The 22,204-nt window shown below is 41.4% G+C and overlaps 1 protein-coding gene across 1 annotated transcript in view; it reads left to right on the top strand.

Annotated features, from left to right (window-relative positions):
• The window catches only part of LOC142377627 (dihydropyridine-sensitive L-type skeletal muscle calcium channel subunit alpha-1-like), a 289,148-nt gene that overhangs the window by 62,314 nt on the left and 204,630 nt on the right, over positions 1-22,204 (top strand). Inside the window, exons 6-8 of the mRNA XM_075461932.1 lie at positions 12,431-12,636; positions 16,022-16,125; positions 18,267-18,412. Of these exons, the coding sequence (XP_075318047.1) occupies positions 12,431-12,636; positions 16,022-16,125; positions 18,267-18,412 (456 nt within the window). The remainder of the gene's footprint in view (positions 1-12,430; positions 12,637-16,021; positions 16,126-18,266; positions 18,413-22,204) is intronic.

The following is a 22,204-nucleotide window of genomic DNA, read 5'->3' as shown; positions in this document are numbered from 1 at the left end:
AAGAGCTCGGACTCTTAGTCAGACTGGCTACAGCGCTGAAAAGAAACCTGGGATTGTTCTTATTCTCTTCTATCAATGATGAATAATAAGCAGTTCTAGCTTTACGAAGGGCTTTCTTATACATTATTAAACTATCTTTCCAGACTAATTGAGACTCTTCTAAATTAGAGGAACGCCACTGTCTCTCCAGCTTTCTTGCAGTCTGCTTTATGTTTATGTTTATGCATTTAGCAGACGCTTTTATCCAAAGAGGATATAACATTACAGCTAACAATAAGCTACATAGAAGGAACACAAGTCAGACTCTGTCAGAGGTGACAGGGGTGACAGTGTCGAGATGGAGTGCAGGCATAGAGGGAAGTACAGAAAGAGAAAGTACAGTAGAGGGGATAGTAAAGTACAGGGTAAGTGCTAGGATAGGAGATGCTCTCTGAAGAGCTGGGTCTTCAAGAGTTTTTTGAAGATAGACAGGAATGCCCCTGTTCTGGTAGTACTTGGCAGGTCATTCCACCATCGTGGAACGACACATGAAAAGAGTCTGGATTGTCTTAAGCGTGGTGTAGGCATCGCTAGAGTGTCAAGCAGAATGACCGAGTTGTGACATAAGTTTTTGCGAGAGTAGTGCTGTCAACAAGAGAGTCAAGTGTTGCTGGTGAAAAGTTTAGGAAGTCGTCCTCTGTCATATCTGCACATGGCAGTGAAGAAAAGGATGATGGAATTAACTCTTAAAATCTCTTTAAATCTGGTTACAGCATTCTCTGATAGACACCTTCCATCCATCCATTTTGTATACCCGCTTAATCCATCGGTCGGGTCGCGGGGGGGCTGGAGCCTATCCCAGCAGCAGTGTTGGGAGTAACGGCGTTTAAGTATAACGGCGTTACTAACGGCATTATTTTTCCAGTAACGGAGTAATCTAATTAATTACTTTCCCCATCGTTACAACGCTGTTATCGTTACTGAGAATATAAAGTGGCGCGTTACTACAATTTGGTTGTAGGCTTTCGGCTACACATCAGCTGCCTGGAGAGAGCAGGGGTGGGGATGATGACACCGTTGCAAATGCGATGATGATTTGCTGGGTGGGCGGATGATCTACTCACGCTGTCTCACTGCACGCGCTAAACACACACAAGACAGCGGCGACAAGCCAGGGAAGTTCACAGGTAGCGTTCTCTAACTGGAATTACTGGCACTACTTTGCAACCATGGAGATAAAAGGCAAGAATGTGTATGTAACATGCAAGCTATGCCCAGGGAAAAAAACTTTATCCACGTCTGTAACTAATTACTTTTAAAATGTGGTAACTGAGTTACTAACTCAATTACTTTTTGGGAGCAGTAACTAGTAACTATAACTAATTACTTTTTAAAAGTAACTTGACCAACGTTGCCCAGCAGTCATCGGGCGAGAGGCGGGGTACACCATGGACAGGTCACCAGTCCATCACAGGGCCACACAGAGACAAACCAGATAAACAACCACACACACGCTCACATCCTTCAGATTTTAGAGACACCAATTCACCTAATATGCATGTTTTTGGACAGTGGAAGGAAGCCGGAGTCTGATAGACACCTTCTATATGTCCATTTCTTCTCAGAAGCTGTATAGTCAAGTAATGTAAACTCAAAGGTTATCAGAAAATGGTCAGATAAGACAGGGTTATGAGGGAACACTGTTAACTGTTCACTCTCAATGCCATAAGTCAGCACAAGATCAAGGGTGTGATTAAGGCAGTGAGTCGGTCTGTGAACACTCTGAGAAAATCCAATAGAGTCTAATATAGAATTAAAGTTCATATTCAGGCTGTCATTTTCAACATCTACGTGAATATTAAAGTTATTAGCCACCAATCTAATGATTGCCAGACTTATCAATTGTTTAGTTTCTCAGTTTTCTGTTAAGACAAATGCCCACCAGTGGCCTTCATGGCAAGAGAGAGTAAACTGGTATTGTCTTGGTAATAATTGGTCATAATGCAGAATCAATTAGTCCATTAATTCAGTCCATAAACCCCATGGTACAATAAAGCAATACAAGAGAAGTTTTTAATCTTAAAGGTGATAGAGAATGTTTGAATGGGGCATTAATCCTTGTTCTGTGATGTGATATGTAGCCCAAAAAAAATTGGTTGGGTCTGTAATGGCTCAGAACCTCCCTAAAAGGCTCTCTGAAACAGCTGTTACTATGCTGGGTTTAAGGCGGTAGCATGGTTGCCGCGTCTGTCACGGCGGTGTCGCACCGTGACGTCAAAATGACGTATCAGGCCTGGCGCTTCCCTTGAAAAGACGGCGCAGCACGTTGTCGTGCACCAGTCGATTTTTGTAACTTGGCGGCGCCGAGCACAACGAACCGGATGGACCGATGTGAGACCAGGCTCAGTGAGGAGGTGCGTTTGTACAGACAGCTGTACGAAACTGCAGTGAAACAGCACCGGGAGCACATAAACTCCCCAAACTGATGCACAGAGATGGGCAGAACTTTGGGGAAAGAGGGAGAGTTCTGTAAGAATGTGTGGAAGAAGCTACGGGACAGATACGTGAAGGCAAAGAAGAGGGCAGAGACTCTGTTGATGCCGGGGGCTTCAGACCTTTACCTCTTTTAACTGAATTAAAAAATTAAAATGATCCGAAAACTGCAGCAGTATAATTAATTACAGTATTCTTGCTCTTGACAGCGGCATTGTTTTCTTCTCCACTTTCCTGGTTGTAGAGTAGCGGTAACCTTAACGTAGCAGCGCCACCTCTGTGACGGAGAAAATTGCAACTACTGGCGCGCAACGACTTGCGCCACTATACATGGCGGGCACGAAATCGTGACGTCATCAACACCGCTCGCGCTAGCAGACGCGGCAACCATGCTAGAGCCTTTAGAATGCGTCTTTTTCCCTTATTGGCGTCGTTTCGGAGCTTATCTGGCAACCTCAGGTAGGTGTTGGCGCTATTCGGTTGCCGATGCTTGATTGGCTGCCCTTGCTCTCACTGAAAACAGAGCTATAGAGTAATACACTGACTGAAAAGAAAGCTCATCAGAATCAGAATTCGTTTTATATAGGAATTTGCTGCGGCGTAAGGTGCAAACATGTAACATAGGATATAATAATAAAAAATAAAGAATAAAAATAAATGAATATAAAATGTACAAGGTGTGTACAACAATACACAGTATCCAATATACAGAGCAACAACAGTGCAGCTTCATTAGTGCAATTTTAATGATGGTAAAGTGACTGGGGCAGGTTATGAGGTGATTATGAAGTGTTCATAAGTCCAACTGCAAGGGGGAAAAAACTGTTTTTGTAACGGGAGGTTCTGGTCCGAATGGACCGAAGCCTCCTGCCCGAGGGGAGTGGTGCAAATAGAGAAGGGTCAGCTGTGATCCGACCTGCTCGCCCCATAGTCCTGGAGACGTGCAGGTCATGGATAGATGGGAGGCTGCAGCCGATCAGCTTCTCAGCGGAGCGCACACCTCGCTCCAGTCTGTGTCTGTCCCTGTCGGAACTGACCCTGTACTGAGCATTAAATTCCAACTGAAGCCTGCTCGGAATCGTGCAAGCTTTGTGAAACTGTACTCCGTGAAATGCGCAGAGCAAAGGAAAAGTCGGCGGTTGTATGTAGGCTACTGGGGATGCTGTTAAAAATAAATAAAAGCCATTGATCGCGAGCATTGCTTTCCGGGGGAAGAATATGTAACGATCGTAGTCCGCTTTCACAGCCTTGGAAGGCACACCTGTTCCTGTTTCTCGCCGAAGGGGAGTGTCTGAAACGGGGTGGCTGTGGATTTGGGTGGGTGTGGGGGGTGGGGGGGGGGGGGGGGGCGATTGCTGAAAAAGTGACATCACTTTTTCACAAAAACGGATTGGGGGATATTCAAAAAAGGGGAGTACTTGAAACAGAGGTTCTGACACTTGCTGGCACTTCGTGTGTACTCCCCACAGCGGGGAGACTCAGAACTAACACCAAAAACGTGAAAAAGACGATTTTGATTCTCTATCCCCTTTAAATATATGTGCTTCTGACTTGTCTTGAAGTACACCAACCTTTGTTATCGTCATTTTGGTTTCCTGCCCGGCACTGTTTTACTTCACAGTACGACATAACGCACCAGCAAATAGATAACACATTTTTTCTACATGTGTAAAAAGTCAAAGTAAAAAGATACTGTTGCCTTTACAAATAAATTAAATAAATAAAAAAACAGCATGTGAGACGAAGTGAGGAAGAAGAGATAAAGTCTATAAGGAAGACATAGGACCAGAATCCCCATCAGATTGGATTTTACTGCTGAAGAGAGCTCTGTGAAAAAAACATGATGACAGACATGCTGAGTTAGCTTCATTGCAATCTGTCAGTGATAATGGATCAGCTCTCTGTCTAATTCTGTCCCATTTGTTTGGCTTGGCTCTGCTGGGGAAGTTGTTGATATGCATACACAACAGGAAATACACAACATTACAACATGTTACATGGTGTGTTCATCCCTGTTTTGTTATTTATGAGACTGAAACAGAAGTTATAACCTTATTGTTGTCATCTCAATCTCACGAATGAAATCTCAGCACTTAAGTTCTGTTTAAGACTAACATGGAAATAAGTTGTTATGTTAAAATGTTTTTTGTTCTTTTTTTTTTTCATATTTCAATCCAAAATCTTGTGCTTTGGCAGCCTTTCAAAATGGTGTCTGCTGCCGTAGCCCATCTTCTTCAAGGTTCAACGTGTTGTGCATTTGGAGATGGTATTCTGCATTCCTTGGTTGTCATGAGTGGTTATTTGAGTTTTTGTTGCCTTCCTATCATCTCGAACCAGTCTGCCCATTCTCCTCTGATCTCTCACATCAACAAGGCATTCCCGTCTGGCACCAACAACCATGCCATGTTCAAAATCACTGGACCTCCCTCACACAGAGACGGGATAATCACTTTTATCTTTTTATTCACAAAGCGCTCACTGGACACTTACCACCACATATATCATCCATGCTGGACTGGACCACAGGAACTTACCAAACCCGCTCAGCTGACTTTCCTACGCTTAAAGTCCCACAGGTCCACTCTGAACTAGGAAAATCTGCTTTTCGTTTTTGTGCACCAACCGCATGGAACCATCTTCAAAACATTCTCATGATTGACACTCTCGCTACTCCTGGACATTTTAAGACTTTTCTCTCAAACCACCTTATTTTAGTGTGAGCCTATTTTTTATATTTAAATTTTTTATTTATTCATCTGCATTTTCCTTACAGTCAACATTGTATTACAACACATGCTATTACATTATATATACAGCATAATACACTCGACTGATAGAACTTCATTAGTACAATAACATAGCATGGTTCCCAACCAAGTGTGCATATCTCAGCCAACAGGGCTCTCAAGTCTCACGCAATGAGCGTGAGACACACGCATTTCAACAAGTTCACACGCCACACATGCCATTTCTCACGCTGAGAAATGATCAACTTCGTCGCACAGAAATTCTAATGGCCGATACTATAAACGAGTCAATGGCAGGTTACTGTGCGCTCTACAGCTCAGAACTATAGCTCTGGTACAGCTGTCTTGATTTAGCAACCCATCGGCCAATCACAAAATAGAATTTCTCAGCCAATCAGAAAACAGAATTTCTTGTTGCCGGGTGTGAAATAGCTTTCAGCTGCAAGCACGCGTCCCATGAATGCACAGCGGACATAGCCTATTATGCTCTGAATGCGTGCAGAAGTTGTAGACGAGCTGGCGGTGGAAGAGAACCGTCAGGATCATCAGCAGGTCATATCTTCATTTATTTGAATCTTTTATTAGTTACTATAGTATTCCTACTCTTTGTAAAAGACCAATACCTGCCGATTAAAGTGTTCGTTTGAGTAGTAGGCCTAAACATTCAGCACACACCCTTTGACATGAGCAACTTAATGAAAAATGAAAAATATGTAGGAGTGTAATTAGGCTTCCGTGGTTAATTTTTTTCAAAGGTGACTGGTATAAACAGATTCCCAATAAGGCTATCTACAATTGCCAAACTGGTATTAGTTCTGCCACACTGATGCAGAGAGGGTTTTTTCCATGGTGGGGCTCAATAAAACCAAGACCAGGAACAGTTTGTTTCTGAATGGAACTCTGTCATCCATCATGACTGTGAAAATGGCTGACATTGAGCCACAGTGCTTTAAATGGGAGCCCCCAATATCAGTCATCAAGCATCAAAATCTGCCACACTTACAGCACTCATAAACAAACACACACAGAGAGGGACTGCTCAAGGGGCCCATTTGGGGTTATGTTTGTTTTTCTTAATTTAATTTGTCTGTTTTTTTGTTTGTTAAGACTTTGCATACCTAAAACAATTTATTTTAAAATATAGCAGAATTTAGTGTAAAAGTGAAGATTTGTGATTTTGGTATAAATAAAACAATTTCTTTGTTCTTTAAGTAGCTAGTTTATGGCGATGGGATACTGCAAGGGACCCCCCCCCAAAAAAAACCTGAAAGAAACCCCCCCACGCACACGGCCCGGCCCCTGCCCCGCCCGAATCTCACTCCAAGCAAACTTGAAAACTTGAGAGCCCTGTCAGCCAAAGTGTACTTACAGTCAACATACTACTATAATACAGGCTTTTACATTGTATATATAGTACAAAAAGTGTGCATATCACAGCCCAAACAGCCCTCTGAAAAAAGAAGGACACACATGAACTCCTTGTGTTTTAGCAGTGATCACCTAACTGCAGAGTAAATTGCAATCTAGGCACAATTTTTTATTTATTTTTTATTTTTTTTAGAAATAAAGAAAACTGAACCAGGTGAGTGGAGTGGAGTCAAATAACTAGGGGGTGTTAAACCATTACCCAGTATCTTGCCTAAAAGTTGTAATAAAGTTTATCCATTTCTTCCAGTAACTTTCAAACGTATCTCGTTCAAGCCTAAGAATGAGTGTTAGCCTCTCCATTGTAAAGATATCCTGAACCACTTTGATCCAGTCCTCGACTGTAGGAGAATCTTTTACCAACCATTTCCTTGTGATAGCTTTCTTACTCGCTAGTAATAGGATATTATACATATATATGTTTTCAGACCCCTTCACAGTGTCCGGTCTTAATCCCAAGCATAAGGTCTCAAACTCAGGTGGAATCACTATTTTCATGATTTTCTCCATGGTCAATTTAATTTCTTTCCAATAATTTGAAATGACCGGACAGTCCCAAAACACATGAAAATGTGTTGCCTTCTTCTCTCCACAGAATCTCCAACAGGATGTACTTACTCCAAGAGAGATCCTTTGAGCTGGAACTCTAAAAAATCTAACTATATTCTTCCACCCAAATTCTCTCCAGGACAGGGCAGACGTACTTTTCCACTGTTGTGCAATTATTTTTTCCCATGTTTCCATCTGCATCATGGTGTTACTCTCCTTCTCCCATTTCTCCTTTATATATGCAGTATCTACCCCTTCTACCTCTTGTAACACCTTGTAAATCTTTGATATGTTCCCACGTCCAGGGTCTGACCTGTAAGCGAGTAGAAATATCTTCACTATACACAAATTAGTTTGTTGCAATTCCTCCTTACTTATTATTTTCTCTAGGTAGTGTCTAAGTTGCAAAAATCTATAAAAATCCTGATTGGTTAAACCAAATCGACTTTTTAGATCTTGGAATTGTCGCAACGTGCCCCCCTCGTAGAGGTCACTGTGTTTTATTAACCCTTTATCAGCCCACTGTTTAAATCTGGCATCCATCCTATTTGGTAAAAATTCTGAATCATTTCCTATCCATCTTATGATCCGGTATGGTTCTTTGGCCTTGTTTTCCTTGACTACCCTGTGCCAAATCCTAATTGACATTTCTATCAAAGGGTTTGTGTCTTTTAGACAAGTAACCAACCCGCTGTCCCCAATAATTGCTTGTAATGGGATATCACTAGATATCTGACATTCTATGTCTTTCCACTTCGCTTTATAGGAGGGGTTACAGATACTAACCAACATTTTTATGTGCACTGCTTGATAATAATTTTTAATGTTCGGGAGAGAGAGGCCTCCTTTATCTTTTGCTAATTGAAGAGTCTTATAGCGAATTCTTGGCTTCTTCCCCTGCCAGATGAATCATGATATTAATTTGTCTAATTCTTGAAATTTCTCCTTCGGAAGTTCTACTGGTATGTTTTGGAACAGATATAATAATCTAGGTAACACATTCATTTTTATTGCTTCCACCCTCTGTCCTAGTCCCAAAAAAGGGACTAAATTCCATCTTGTCAGATCAGATTTAATTTTGGAAATTAGGGGGTCATAGTTCTCTGATATAATTGTGGTCAGGTGTTTAGGAATATTCACACCTAAATATTTAATTATCATTGATTCCCTATTCACTTTAAATTCCTCTCTGATGGATTGGCTAGGAGAGTAATTGAATGTCAAAATTTGAGATTTGTGGGTGTTTAGTTTATAACCTGATAATAAACCGTATTCTCTCAGGGTTATGAGCAATTCTGGAAGGGATGTGGCTGGATGCCCCAAGTATATCAAAATATCATCTGCGAACAGAGCAATTTTGTGTTCTTCTTGAGACACCATGATCCCCTTTATCTTCTCATTCTGTGTTATCCACTGACTCAAGGGCTCTATAAAAATAGCAAATAGGAGCGGGGACACAGGGCAACCCTGTCGACATCCTCTTTCTAATTCAAAATTATTTGATAATCCTCCGTTAATCCGAATTTTAGCTGTTGGTTTGTAGTATAAGGCTTGTATTGTCTTAACAAAATCATCATGAATGTGGAATCTCTCTAATAGCTTATATAGGAAAGACCAATCAACAGAATCGAAAGCCTTCTCGGCATCTAACCCTAACAGGACAGCCTCCAAGTTATCCTTATTTATAAGGTTAATTACATGTAATGTCCTCCTAACATTGTCCTGTGTTTGCCTCTGTCTAATGAAACCTGTTTGGTCCGACTGTATAATGTCTGGAAGTATCATTTCTACTCGTTTTGCAAGAATTGATGTGAAGAGTTTATAATCCTGGTTCAACAAACTAATTGGGCGATAATTAGAGCAGTCTGTCCGATCTTTTCCTTCTTTCGGTATCACAGTTATAATCGCTTCCCTCCAAGATGGAGGAATTTCTCCTTTCTTAAGAACCCAATTAAATGTTCTGAGCAACAATGGTGATAAAGAGTCACTAAAAGTCTTATACCATTCCGCTGTAAACCCATCAGAACCTGGAGACTTATTAGGTTTGAGTCTAGAGATTGCCTTTTGGAGTTCTTCTATAGTCACATTGGCCAATAGGACTTTATTCTGGTCTTCTGTAATTGTTGGGAGATTAAGTGATGCAAGTAGAGATTCAGGAGACTTATCTCCCTGACTGGCCATCCATGCATATAGGTTTTTGTAATACTTTTCAAAAGAACTGTGAATATCTTGAAACTCATGTTTCATTTGTTTGGTGTTTGGGTCTTTAATTTTATGAACTACCCTCTCTGCTTGTTGTTTTCTTAATTTATATGCCAGGATTTTAGCTGATTTACTGCCTACTTCATAATACTTCTGTTTCAGAAAGGTTAATTTTTTCTGAATGTCTGCATCATAAATTTCTTTAATCTGATTTTTTATTTCCCTAATTTTCTGACTAATGTCCAATTGGGTATCTTTTTTATGTTTTTTTTCCAGATTCCCCAAGTCCTTTTCTAGTTTATCCAATTTTTCCTGTCTGAGCCTCTTTTGTAGTGCCAGTTTCGCGATGATTTTCCCTCTTAAAACAGCCTTACCTGCATCCCACACCATAAGGGGGGAAACTTCTCCATTATCGTTTTCTGACAGGTAGAACTTAATTTCATCTTGAAGTTATTCCTTCATTTTTTCCTTTAGTACATTTAAATTAAGTCTCCAGGAAAAATTATTTTTGCTGTTTTTTAAATTTAAATCTAGGTATACCGGGCTATGGTCTGATAAGTCCATTATCCCAATTTTACATGACCTTACAAAACCGATGTCTTTACTGTACATAAAAAAATAATCAATCCTCGAGTAAGTATTATGTGGTGAGGAGTAGAAGGTATAGTCTCTCATCATAGGATTGAACTCCCTCCATACATCACAGATACCCATCTCTCTTATCATCTGTCTCACCTTTTTGCCTACAGTATATATTATTATTGCCAGGGGAACGGTACTTGTCTGACTGCATTGTGCCAGGTGTAAAGTTTGGTGGAGGGGGGATTATGGTGTGGGGTTGTTGTTCAGGAGCTGGGCTTGGCCCCTTAGTTCCAGTGAAAGAAACTGAATGCTTCATACCAAGAGATTTTGGACCATTTCATGCTCCCAACTTTGTGGAAACAGTTTGGGGACCCTTCCTGTTCCAACATGACTGCGCACCAGTACACAAAGAAAGATCCATAAAGACATGGATAAGCCAGTTTGCTGTGGAAGAACCTGCCTGGCCTGCACAGAGTCCTGACCTCAACCAGAACACCTTTGGGATGAATCAGAGCAGAGACTGAGAGCCAGGCCTTCTGTCCAACATCAGTGTCTGACCTCACAGATGAGCTTCTGGAAGAATGGTCAAAAACTCCCATAAACACTCCTAAACCTTGTGGAAAGCTTTCCCAGAAGAGTTGAAGCTGTTATAGCTGCAAAGGGTGGGCCGACGTCACATTAAACCCTCTGGAGTAAGAATGGGAGGTCAGGTCATATGCGTGTAGAGACAGATGAGCAAATACTTTTGGCAATATAGTGTAGGTGTGGATATGATTGTTGTTTGTATTTTTCTGTTGTTAGAATGTTTGAATTGTTAGTCACTTCATCTCCACCTCTGTAAGAGCACTGCAGTAAACCAGGTAGTTTCTCTTTGTTGTTCCAGAATCCAGATTTAAACACATATGTAGCGGGTATTTCGCGGTACCTACTATTAGTTATTAATTCATTATTTAACGACCGGTGTTTGGGCTAGAAAAGAAAACAGAAGACCTAAATTCGACTGCGGGAGCTGGTGAGTAGTTAAAAAGGAGGCAGAGGCAGAATGATTACGTTTGGTGTTGGTACCATATATTTAGGTGAAAATATTTACAAAATAAAGAAACAAATAACTACAACAAAAATAATTATAACAATAACCCCCGATATGTACAACTGCAGTATGGCAATGTAGAAATGAGTGGAAAAATAGGTGCACCAGAACTGTACTGGTTCAACGGTTTGGTGGTTGTTGCAACAATTAAATCAAAATACATAAACAAAACAATAATACAAATGATGCGCGGGTGACCAATACTGGTGCTCAGTTCCTGCTAGGAGTGTCCATTGTATAGAAAGTCCAGAGGTTCAAATTGTCCATGGAGCAAAGTGGGTTTTTGGCCATGAGAGCAACCAGTAAAGGATGAGAGAGAGGTGAGGGGACAGGCTGTGTCAGCCTCCTACCGACCCGCAGGGCTGTGGTTCTGGGTTTCTGTGTCTCAGCCCGCCATCAGTACCATCAGGACCTGGCCAACTCGCTGATCAAAGCACACACGATGGCGGCACGGACACTCCACGGCAGGCAGTTAGCTCTGTTCACAGCTGTCAGTGGAGCCGCCCTCACCACATCTGAATGAGGAGTGTGCGCAGACAGAGTGGAGAGGAGCCACGTAGGACTGGATTGGCTAATCGCGATCATGTGACGCAAGGGTGAAAAGGTTAAGAGGGTGACGTTATGTGCACGGAGAAATAAGATATAAATATAATACGAATTACATATATATGTCTCTAAATTGTAGATATTTATATAATAATAAATAGTATTTTAATAATAGTACAAACTGATTTTTAACCTGTGTTACACATAGGTTAATGAGCCTTTGCAGGGGCTGCTACAAATCTGTGGAACAGTTTCCCTTTTTATAAAAACACTGCTCACACTGTAGGTATATTCAAGCTGTTGCTTAACTTTAGCTTGGCTTTTCACAGGAATTGAGTATGAAACCTCAGATGATCTTTGCATTTTAATGGGGTTTTATTTCTATTTACTCTTATTTATTATGCTTTTGTACTCTTTACTACACTTTTGTTTATATCATTCTAATCTTTACTGTCTTGTTGTTTGGGTTAGAATTTACTGGACTATGAAACACTTTCATACATTGTTTGTTGTTTTTAAATGTTCTGTAAAAATACATTTGATTTTAGCCTTCAAACACCCAAATACAAGGTGTCAAGCACAGAAAAGCCCTGTTTTTTAAAAATGTGCCCTCTATGCTTTTTGCAATTAAATGTATTAGATAAAGCAATTAGAGTAGTGTTTGTGAAATTAAATGCACTATACAAATAAACCTTGTCTTAACTTGCCCTACACCCAAGTGAAGTTACCATGGTTACAGTGCATATGGGTAAATGTAACTTGACATGAGCTGTTTTTTTTACAGTAGATCTAACCACTGTTCTCCTCTGACCCTCAGACATCATTGCCACAGTGAAGAATGAAAAACCAGCTCCTTGTGCCCAAGCAGGGAATGGTCGCCGCTGCACCATCAACGGAACAGAGTGTCGAGCTGGATGGCCAGGCCCAAACCATGGAATCACTCACTTTGACAACCTGGGTTTTTCAATGCTAACGGTCTACCAGTGTATTACCACACAAGGGTGGACTGATGTGCTTTACTGGGTAAGTTAGTAATCTAGTGCATAAGCTAACTGACTGGCACCCAAAATAAGGTCTCCAACATCCTATGTGAGTAAATTGTCAATCATCCATATCATGGTGAACTAAAGTAGAGGCCTGCGTGGGACAGAATTTACAGTCCCGCTCCCGCCCGCTCCCACAAAAAGATAGGATTTTTAGTCCCGCTCCCGCCCGCAATTCCCGCATGATTCAGAGTTCGCGTTACTTCTCACGGAAGTTCTTGTCATTGTACTGGCTTAAGGAAAGAAACATGATCTTAGCTGCGCACACCACTGTCCGATCCTTCAGGTGGAGCACACGGTGCAGGAGCGCATATGGCACAAACAGCTGAGGCTTTACAGCAATAAGCCTACCCAACATACCTACCAAAATCTACCGCGAATATTAAGAATAATACATTGTACATATGTTATATGCCACTCCTCACATTTCCATTCTTGGAAGTAAAAGTATATATTTTTAGTTAATATGATTTTAAACACAGCGTGATGGAGCCCCGCCCCCTACTTTGAGTGGATTTGAGCATAAATATCTAAGCCTACAGCTCACATTACATTGATTTAAATGCAAACAAGTGGAATGAAAACAATATGTGTTATTAATTACCCTACCTTTTCTAAACCCAGAATGTTGAAAATGTAACATGTAATCCAATTATTATTTAAGTAGGTTAACCATGCCCTGTCCCTCGTCGTTGTGCAATGCGCATCTCCTGAACAAAAGGAGAGATGGATCGCGCTTTTGAACTTCTTTTAGTTAGGCTTTATTTCTTCTCAGTTGTTTTCAGCAGCAGGAGATCATTATAGCTTTTATATTAAACACGTTTTTAGTTCGCGGGACTGCAGCTTATCACCGCTCCCGCACTGGGCACTCCCCCTCCCGCCCGCGCCCGCAATGAGCTTTCAAAATGTGTCCCGCGCCACACTGCTTTGCGTTGGGTCCCGCGGGAGTGCAGGGCTCTAAACTAAAGTACTTTAATAAAAGATTATCAGACAGACTTTCTTCATTGCATCTGAATGGTTTCTTCTGAACTAACTGGCCGGTGGGGAAGACCAGACTTAAACTATTGTGGTGTTACATTAAGAGTGGATGAGGTCACATGTGTTCCTGATCCACCGAACCATCTTGTGGGTCATTAGGGTTGTTGTCATATATAAGTTGTTTACTGACCTGGCCAACATGTAAGCAACTTCATTCACGTGATTCAAAGTGTGAAAGGTTGTGAAACCACCTATGAAGAAGCATCAAAGTTGTATTGCAAGTGTTCAGTAGATGATCCCTGAGACCACCTCCACTGTTTGGTTGTTTTGTTTTTTTCACTTTAACATAAATTGCTTGTATAACTCGTCTCTAATATAATCTGTCCTCTATGTCCAGAATGTGGAAATTACTACCCCCAGAGTTTCCCTTCTCCTTGACATTGTCATGTCTCTGAGTTTTTGTCTTGTTTTAAGTTCCTGTTTAGTTTTTAGCCTTGCCATGTTTTAGTTTTCTCTCATGTCTTAGGCCCCGTTTACACGATAGGAAGACGCAGATATTTTCCTGCGGTTTGGCCTCTCATTTACACCAAAACCCCGTTTTTATCACAGAAAACGATTATTTCTAAAACCTCCAGCCAAAGTGGAGATTTCTGATAACGCCAGTTATGTGTTGCCGTGTCAACTGGGAGAAACGGCATTTTAGGTTCTTAAACGTCACATTATGCGCCAGAAAATGCTTAACGTCATGCGAGCGCCTTATGTTTACAGTTTGTTTGGCTACTAATCAGGATTATCATGGATATTACGAAAAAAGTTGCCCTCACCCTGTACTATTTGGCTGATGAGGGTAGACTTCGTAAAACGGCCAACGCATTCGGTCTGTCTAGATCGGCTGTTTCAATAATAATCAGAATGGTTTATAGAGCGATTACTGTCCACTTGGGTCCGAAATATATGTGTTATTTGTTGGTGTGGATTCTGAGGATTTTGATTGGCTTGCATGGCTTTATTCCTTTCCCTACACTGCCGCCAATAGGTTTGGCATAGTTATTATGGCGCTTGATGGCATATATATGTGGGTTGATGTAAATTACAAGTTTTTTTAAAACAATTTTGTGTGCACGATGTTATTATTGAAAACGGAGGGGGGGAAATATTAGTTTTTCTAAATACCCGGCTATGTGTAAATGTGGCCTTAGTTTTGTTAGTTTCCAAGTCCAGGTCTAGTCTTCAGTTTTGCCATGTTCCCCATAGTTTCTGTTGCCCTGCCATCACCTTCACTCATGACACCTGTGTTTTTTTCCCCACAGCTGCACTCACTCACCAATCACTCCCTCAGTATTTAGCTTCCAGGTTTCCCCATGTACCAGTGGCAGATCCTCCCCATCACTGTCCCTCATGCTAAGAACACTGTTACCCATGCTAAGGTTACCCATGCTAAGGTTACCCATGCTAAGGTTACCCATGCTGAATCAGGTTTTTCCTTGTCTAGTCATAGTTTCATGTCAGGATTTTTTATTTTTTTTTTTCAAGTCAAGTTTTTTCATTGTCTTAGTTTAGGTTTTTTTGTATTCCGGCTCAGCCGCGCCTTTTGTTTGTTTGGAATAAATCAAGTTTTCATTTTGGGTTTTCTGCATCTGTGTCCTATCTCCATGACACCACAACCCAACGAGACAGATGTAGGTAGATTGTTGAGCTCGGACCTGAGGCTTTGGTTCTCCTGTGCTGTGCCATGTGCGTGTGAAGAGGTTGTTTAGTCTCTCTTTATAAAGCTCTATGCAGTACTTGCTGCTCTGGTCTGTGTTTAAATTTTAGCTAAGCTTGTGTTTAGGTAACTTGTGCTTCTGTTTCTAGCTTGTAAGTACACAGGGATGTAATTGGAGAAAAAAACAATTCTCAGGCACTCCTGCTGTATACGAAATGGCAGGTTTTGTTTTTTTTGGCACGCGTTCTCTTCAATGTTTGATGCTGTGTTGGTTTTTGTTTTTTTTGTTTGTTTTTTACTTTCATTTTTTTTCATACCCAGTTGGGGTATCCACAGATTTGAACTGCTTTCTCAAGGACAATCTGGTTATGTTCTGTATTTGTAGGTCAAAGGTATTACCTAGCACAAAAACACCACCTTCCATTAAACTGAGTTGACATAGTCACATAATTCAGATTGGAATGGCTGCAATGTTTTCTAGTCAGACAAAATTTTCCCCAGAAAATGACCAAACTCCATATGCTGAGCCAATGCTGTTTTCTGGAAACCAGCTTGACAGTTACTGGTTAAATTAAGTCATGGTCAACAAACTATGGAGTTATATATTGATTGTTGCTTATTGTAAAATATGGTTGACTTAGATTAACTTGGAAAAATAACAACTATGTTTTGTCTTTGATAGGTAAACGATGCAATAGGAATGGAATGGCCATGGATCTATTTCACAACTCTCATCCTTGTGGGCTCTTTTTTTGTGCTCAACCTGGTTCTTGGTGTGCTCAGTGGGTAAGAAAACCTTCTTAACCTTCTAAATCAAACACAACCCAACCACTAACCTTCTATTGTATTTTCAACCCAGTTTGCCAAGAATTATGTGGCCATGCAAGGTTTAGAGACCCTAATTATCTATCATATGTACATTTTTAAGATGAAGGAGGTCTGTGTCTTTGTGACCCTGTGATAGTGATGGTTTGTGGAAAAACATGCACATTACCTAAATATTAGGGATGCACAATATTGTTGGCCTGCTGACAAATGCAGACATATAAGAAAAAGCTGAAAATTACGTAACAGTCATTACTGGTGCAAAGTAAGAAAAATACTTCAACTTGCGTTATGTATTACATGTCAAATCTATTCATGACAAGGGTTTTTAAACAAAACAAGTAAGATATTTGCATCCGATCCTACTTAACACAGACTTGGTTATTGTGCTCTGAGACAATCATAATAACACCCACGTGTGTTGGAAATTAACGCTTGAACTCAGGTAAGGCAAGGTCAGAAAAATACCTCCGACTGGGGATCGTATAGTGAGGCTCAACGTTGTTAGAAAATCTAAGGAATCCAATGTTTTCAACAAATAAAAACAGCTGGTTGTCCAGTGCAATACATTCCACTAGTTTTTGAGTGATGCCTTTTGCCCTCGGATGGTCGTGGATGTATTTTCTGACTTTATCTAAGACTTGGAGAAGAGACTGCTGGTGAGGTTTTGTTTCGCTGCCGGTGACCTGTTTCTCGTTTGGCTTCCTTGCTGCCATAAAGTCATAGTAACGGCCGGGATGAAGGTTCTTCTGGTGATTAATTAAGTTTGTAGATTTGAAAGACTTAGTTTTGGCTCCTTCCTGCATCACCAACTCTGAGCAGTCATTGCAAAAAGCAGTTTTGCTATTCTAACTGACACTTTAAAAAATTGCCACACCGCTAACATTTTGAGTTCCTCCTATCTCCTGCCATGGGTCATGCATCAGGAAGGCGCATGTGACATCATAACGCTGTGCTGCAGGCATCATCCTCATGGGGTCATCACAAAAACAGCGCCTGTTATTCTATTGGTTAATTATATCAGTGGAATGATCAATGTCTGAAAATTTTAAAGCCAATATTGGCCGCTATGTGCCGATAATATCATGCATCTCCAACAGATATTCAATATGTCAAACATACCTTTTTACCTAAAGGTTACAGGATATTTTATTTCTCAACTCTAAGCAGATAGGGAATTTTCAGAAACTAAAGTGACTTTGATGTTTATACCAGACATAATGAAAAGTCACACAAAAGTCTAGTATGTCTCAAAATAAACAAATAGATTGAATAAAATAATAATCCATACCACCCTCCACCAAACTTGGATAGTGCTCTCTGTGATTTTTTTTTTTTGTTTTTTTTATAGTAGTATTTTCAGGTTCTTGTAATGGTGTTCAGTCTAATCATTTGTATGACCTTTTTGCACTTTTGAAGATTTCAATGTTCACACTATCAAATCAAATGAAATTTATTTATATAGCACATTTCATGTACAAACAATTCAAAGTGCTTTACATAAAATAAAAGCATTGCAGCAGAGAGAAGCATTAAAATACATAAAAGAATATAAAGATGAACAAATAAAATCATTTGAATGAATTTAAAAACAAGCAACAGTCAAGATAAGTTAAAAGATATCGTGCAGATTTCATGCATAGACACTTTATTTATTTTTGCCAGGAGACAGTGTGACAGTCATCAGACATTTTTAATCTCAGATACTGCTGAAGATGTGCCCGCTTTCATCCAGAGCATGCCTGTTCAGGCAGTATAGGACAGATAACCCTTCGTTAGTAGGGTTAGATGTTAAAGTACAATTCATAATCATGGACTGTAATACAACTAGTTATTCAACACAAGGACAAATGTATTTATTGCACACTTCTGGTTGGACTGGGCTTGTAATAAGGACATTAAGCATCTATTGTTGATACTGTACATAACTGTGGTTTCCTGAAAACAGCATCGCTCTTGCTGAAAGGGCTGTGGTTTTCTCTATTAGTCATGATTTTCTTGTTGCTCTGTCTAGTTCTCTCAAACATCTTTTGCATATTTTCTTTAGATTATGTCTCCAACTGTTCTCTTCTGATGAGATTGCTTGTCTTATTTACCAAAAGTGAGTTCACAAAGGAGCGAGAGAAAGCCAAGTCCCGAGGAGAATTTCAGAAGCTGAGGGAAACCCAGCAACTGGATGAGGACCTCAAGGGCTATATGGAGTGGATCACTCAGGCTGAAGTCATTGATAATGATCAGGAGAGACAAGGTAAGACACAGGACACACACTAGAGAATATGTTTAATATTTGTCTGGGAAAACCCCTGTTTGTACAAGATGATCTTTTTTAACATACTTTTCTAACATTTTTTTTCATTTGGTGGATTTTATGATTTGATGAAGCAGATACAACATGGAACCACTGAATCTTAAATACAGACTTCCACTTTAACCTGATTCATCCATTCAATTTCTTCCTCTTATTCGTGGTTTGAGAATTCATGGTCTGAGAAACAAGGTCCTGGAGGGAAACCCAGCAATAGTCTCCAACTCCTCTTGATGGATCCCGATGTGTTCCCAGGCCAAACATGACCACATTGGTCCAGAGCCAATTTGAACACTATAAGCGGTTGATTACTAAAACCGAATTTGTATTTTATTTTTTTTGCTATTTTATTTTTTACTCCCTTGATTCCTTTCTGGACGTCTGCTTCTGCCCTATGGTTCTGCCCTATGCTTCAGCCTCGCTATCAAATGTAACGAGTTGACACCGGGCAGCAAGCCGAGATGCTGCGGCGAAGCTTGGCATTCCTCAGGCTACCTTGTGTAGTCTAATTAAGCAACGAGAGACAGTCAACGACTGAATGCTAACGACGGAGAAAGAAAACGACGGCCCCCGGTAAAAGTACCTGAGGAATGCCACGCTTCGCCGCAGCATCTCGTTGGCTCGTTTTTGGTAATTTGTCATACGCCTCGAGGAGACTACGTTTTTCATTCAGAGAAAATGACTTCCTTTTTCCAGCCATGATTCGCGCGCTTGCTGCCCGGTGTCAACTCGTTACATTAGCTAGCGAGGCAGAAGCATAGGCAGAAGCATAGGCAGAAGCATAGGCAGAAGCATAGGCAGAAGCATAGGCAGAAGCATAGGCAGAAGCATAGGCAGAAGCATAGGCAGAAGCATAGGCAGAAGCAGACGTCCAGAAAGGAATCAAGGGAGTAAAAAATAAAATAGCTACACGTAGTTTTAAAATGATTTTTGCACATGTTTACATTCATAAAATGAACATTATAAGCGGATTTCTTGATTACTATAAACAAATTATTTAAACAGCATTTGTATAGAAATGATTCTGTCCCAAGCCTTTTGATCTTTTGACTTTGAATATCGATTTTATCCTGCCTTGTTTTTATCCTCCAGCTCCAGTGTTTTTCCTCAAGGGGAGCCCTCCACGCCGGGAGTTGAGCTGGGGGGCTGTCCGGGATGGGCTGTAGGAGCGCTGCACGGTGGCATTACGGCCACGGCGTGGGCTCCTCCGTCCCTCCTGGTCGGGGTGGCCCCTGTGGCGGCGCCCCTTGGGACTGTGACCAGCGAGACTTCCTGGTGTGGATGGGTCTCCAAACTAACACTTTCCTCACCTGGTTCCTCAGTGCCCAGCCATATCGCATTTTAAAGAGACTATGTTTGCTACTGTATGTACATGTCTGAGTGATTGGGGGGTGGGGGATTTGGGGGGGTCGGGTGTTTTAACCTTTCAACCTGTACAGCACTTTGTGTTACATTTTATGTATGAAAGGTGCTATATAAAAAAATAAAGTAAATAAATGGACCCCGCACCTTATGCCCAAACACCAGGTCATTGGGGCTGAATCCTGTATTCTCCTGGACAACCTCCCGAGCAGCCAGTAAAAGCCAGGGCAAGCCCTCCACCCAGTCCCCCCTCATCTGAACACAATACGCACGTAACAGACTTAATGTTTATGCATTTTGCAGACGCTTTTATCCAAAGCGACTTACAGGTAGGCAGGTAAGGTAAGGGGGTCTTGCCTAAGGACCCCTACTGGAGGTACTACCTTTCATGCAGGGGATTTTAACTCAGGTCACCAACACGAAAGGTGGCAATCTTACCACTACACTGTCCAGTACTTAAGTGTCTGATGAAAACGCTCCACGACACCTTGGCTCTGAGCGTGACACGCAGAGGCCTGATTGTGCTGAATGCGTAACTGCTTCAAAATCTGGGAAAACAAACACGAGGAGAAGTTAGACCTTTGGTTGGACTGTACAATTTTGGGAACACCAAAGATGGACATAAACTGGGATAAAACACGCACCACCAACCTAGTGGTGTTCGTGCGCAGGGGTTATGCAGCCGGATATCTTGTTCTGACACATCACCGTTAACAAATAACTAGCCCCTGACCTAGATGGAGGCAAGAGCCCCACACAGTCAATTACCAAATGTTCAAAAAGCTGGCTTATGGCTGGTATTGGAAATAGTGGCACAGATTTCAAACTCTGGTTCGGTTTGCAAGTAAGCTGGCATGTATGGCATGATTTAATGTACGCCAAAACCTACCTTTTCAACTTAGGCCAAAAAAAATACCTTAAGATGTGGTCATACGTTTTCCTGATACCCATGTGTCCAGACTCCTCATGGGAAACCTGCAACACCAAACTATGAAATTTAGATGGCACTACCACTTGATAGACAGGTTCACCAACAAAATCGTCACAGTGCGGCACCCACTTTCTCAGCAACACATCATCCTCAACTAAAATAACACTGAGCATCGTTTTTCACGTCACCAACAGGAAGAGCCATTGGAAGCACTCCCCCAGGGATGCATCAGCCTGCTGCTCCTTCACCAACTCACCGTGGGAAACAGACCAGGGAACATCAGGACACATGACATCATTCTGTTCTGGAGTATCATCTTTTACCATGGGTTTCGACTGCTCACGCGTCTCAGCACATGCAACAAACACATCAGGAAACTCAGCCTTGTTCATGTCAGGGCCACTGCTAACCACTGCTTCTGGTACCACAATAGCAGGAGGTGGAGCATCAGCCCAAACTCGACTCCCACAAATGTCATTACCCAAAATCATCGTGACCCCATCCAAGGGCAGAGCTGGATGCAAACCAACTGTCACTTCCCCCAGAAACAGATCACAAGACAACATTATTTTATGTAGAGGTACATGCAGAACTTGTAACCCCATTCCCAGCACAGGGATGAAAGAACCTGTGTATGTGTCATCTGAGAATGGCAAAATTGATGCTAAAATAAATTAATCAAAAGCAGCAGTAAAGCACACGCATTATCTTTATGTGCACTTTCTCATTGCACCCAATCAATGAAACAAAACCTTCACTAATGAAAGGCTGAAAAAACTTTAGCTCTGTACAGGGCTCTGCCTCATCACTTGACAACTGTTCAGAAGCAGGTGCAACACACATAGACGGCTCGGGCCCGACACTGGGTCCAGCCTGCTTAGACCTGGATCTCAAAGCAAAACAATCACGCTTCCAGTGCCCCCATTTATGACAATGTGCACAAATTTAGTCAGACTGCTACAGCTCACCCTGTCTCCCTGAATGAGCAGACCACTCTGTGGTTGCTGCTGCGAGTAACTGAACCACCCACACCGTCCGCCAGAACAAAGTCGTCAGCCAAAGAAGCGGCCTCAACTGGCGTCTTGACCTTCCGCTCACTGATGAGTTGCTATACGAGAGTTGTATGGAATTTTTTAACTGCTCCAGAATAATTAAATCACGCAGAGTCTCCTGAGAACCAACCCCTGTTGCACTACACCAGCAATCAAAATGCATGGACAAATCACGAGCAAACTCTAAAGGAGATCTGTCACCCTTTTTCCAGCTCCTGAAGTGCTGGAGGTATGCTTGAGGCACCAGCTTGTACTGACGCATATTTTGCAATTTCACCATTACTCAAAGATGAATAAGCCTCCTGGGCCTTGGAGTCAGACCAACCGCGAGCATCAGCCAGCCGCTGAAACATTGCGGAAAACACGTCTGGATCTCGCTCATTAAATTTA

The sequence above is a fragment of the Odontesthes bonariensis genome, chromosome 3 (assembly GCF_027942865.1).
Source record: "Odontesthes bonariensis isolate fOdoBon6 chromosome 3, fOdoBon6.hap1, whole genome shotgun sequence".
In the NCBI taxonomy this organism is placed as follows: domain Eukaryota; kingdom Metazoa; phylum Chordata; class Actinopteri; order Atheriniformes; family Atherinopsidae; genus Odontesthes; species Odontesthes bonariensis.
This window is presented reverse-complemented; position numbering and strand designations above follow the sequence as displayed.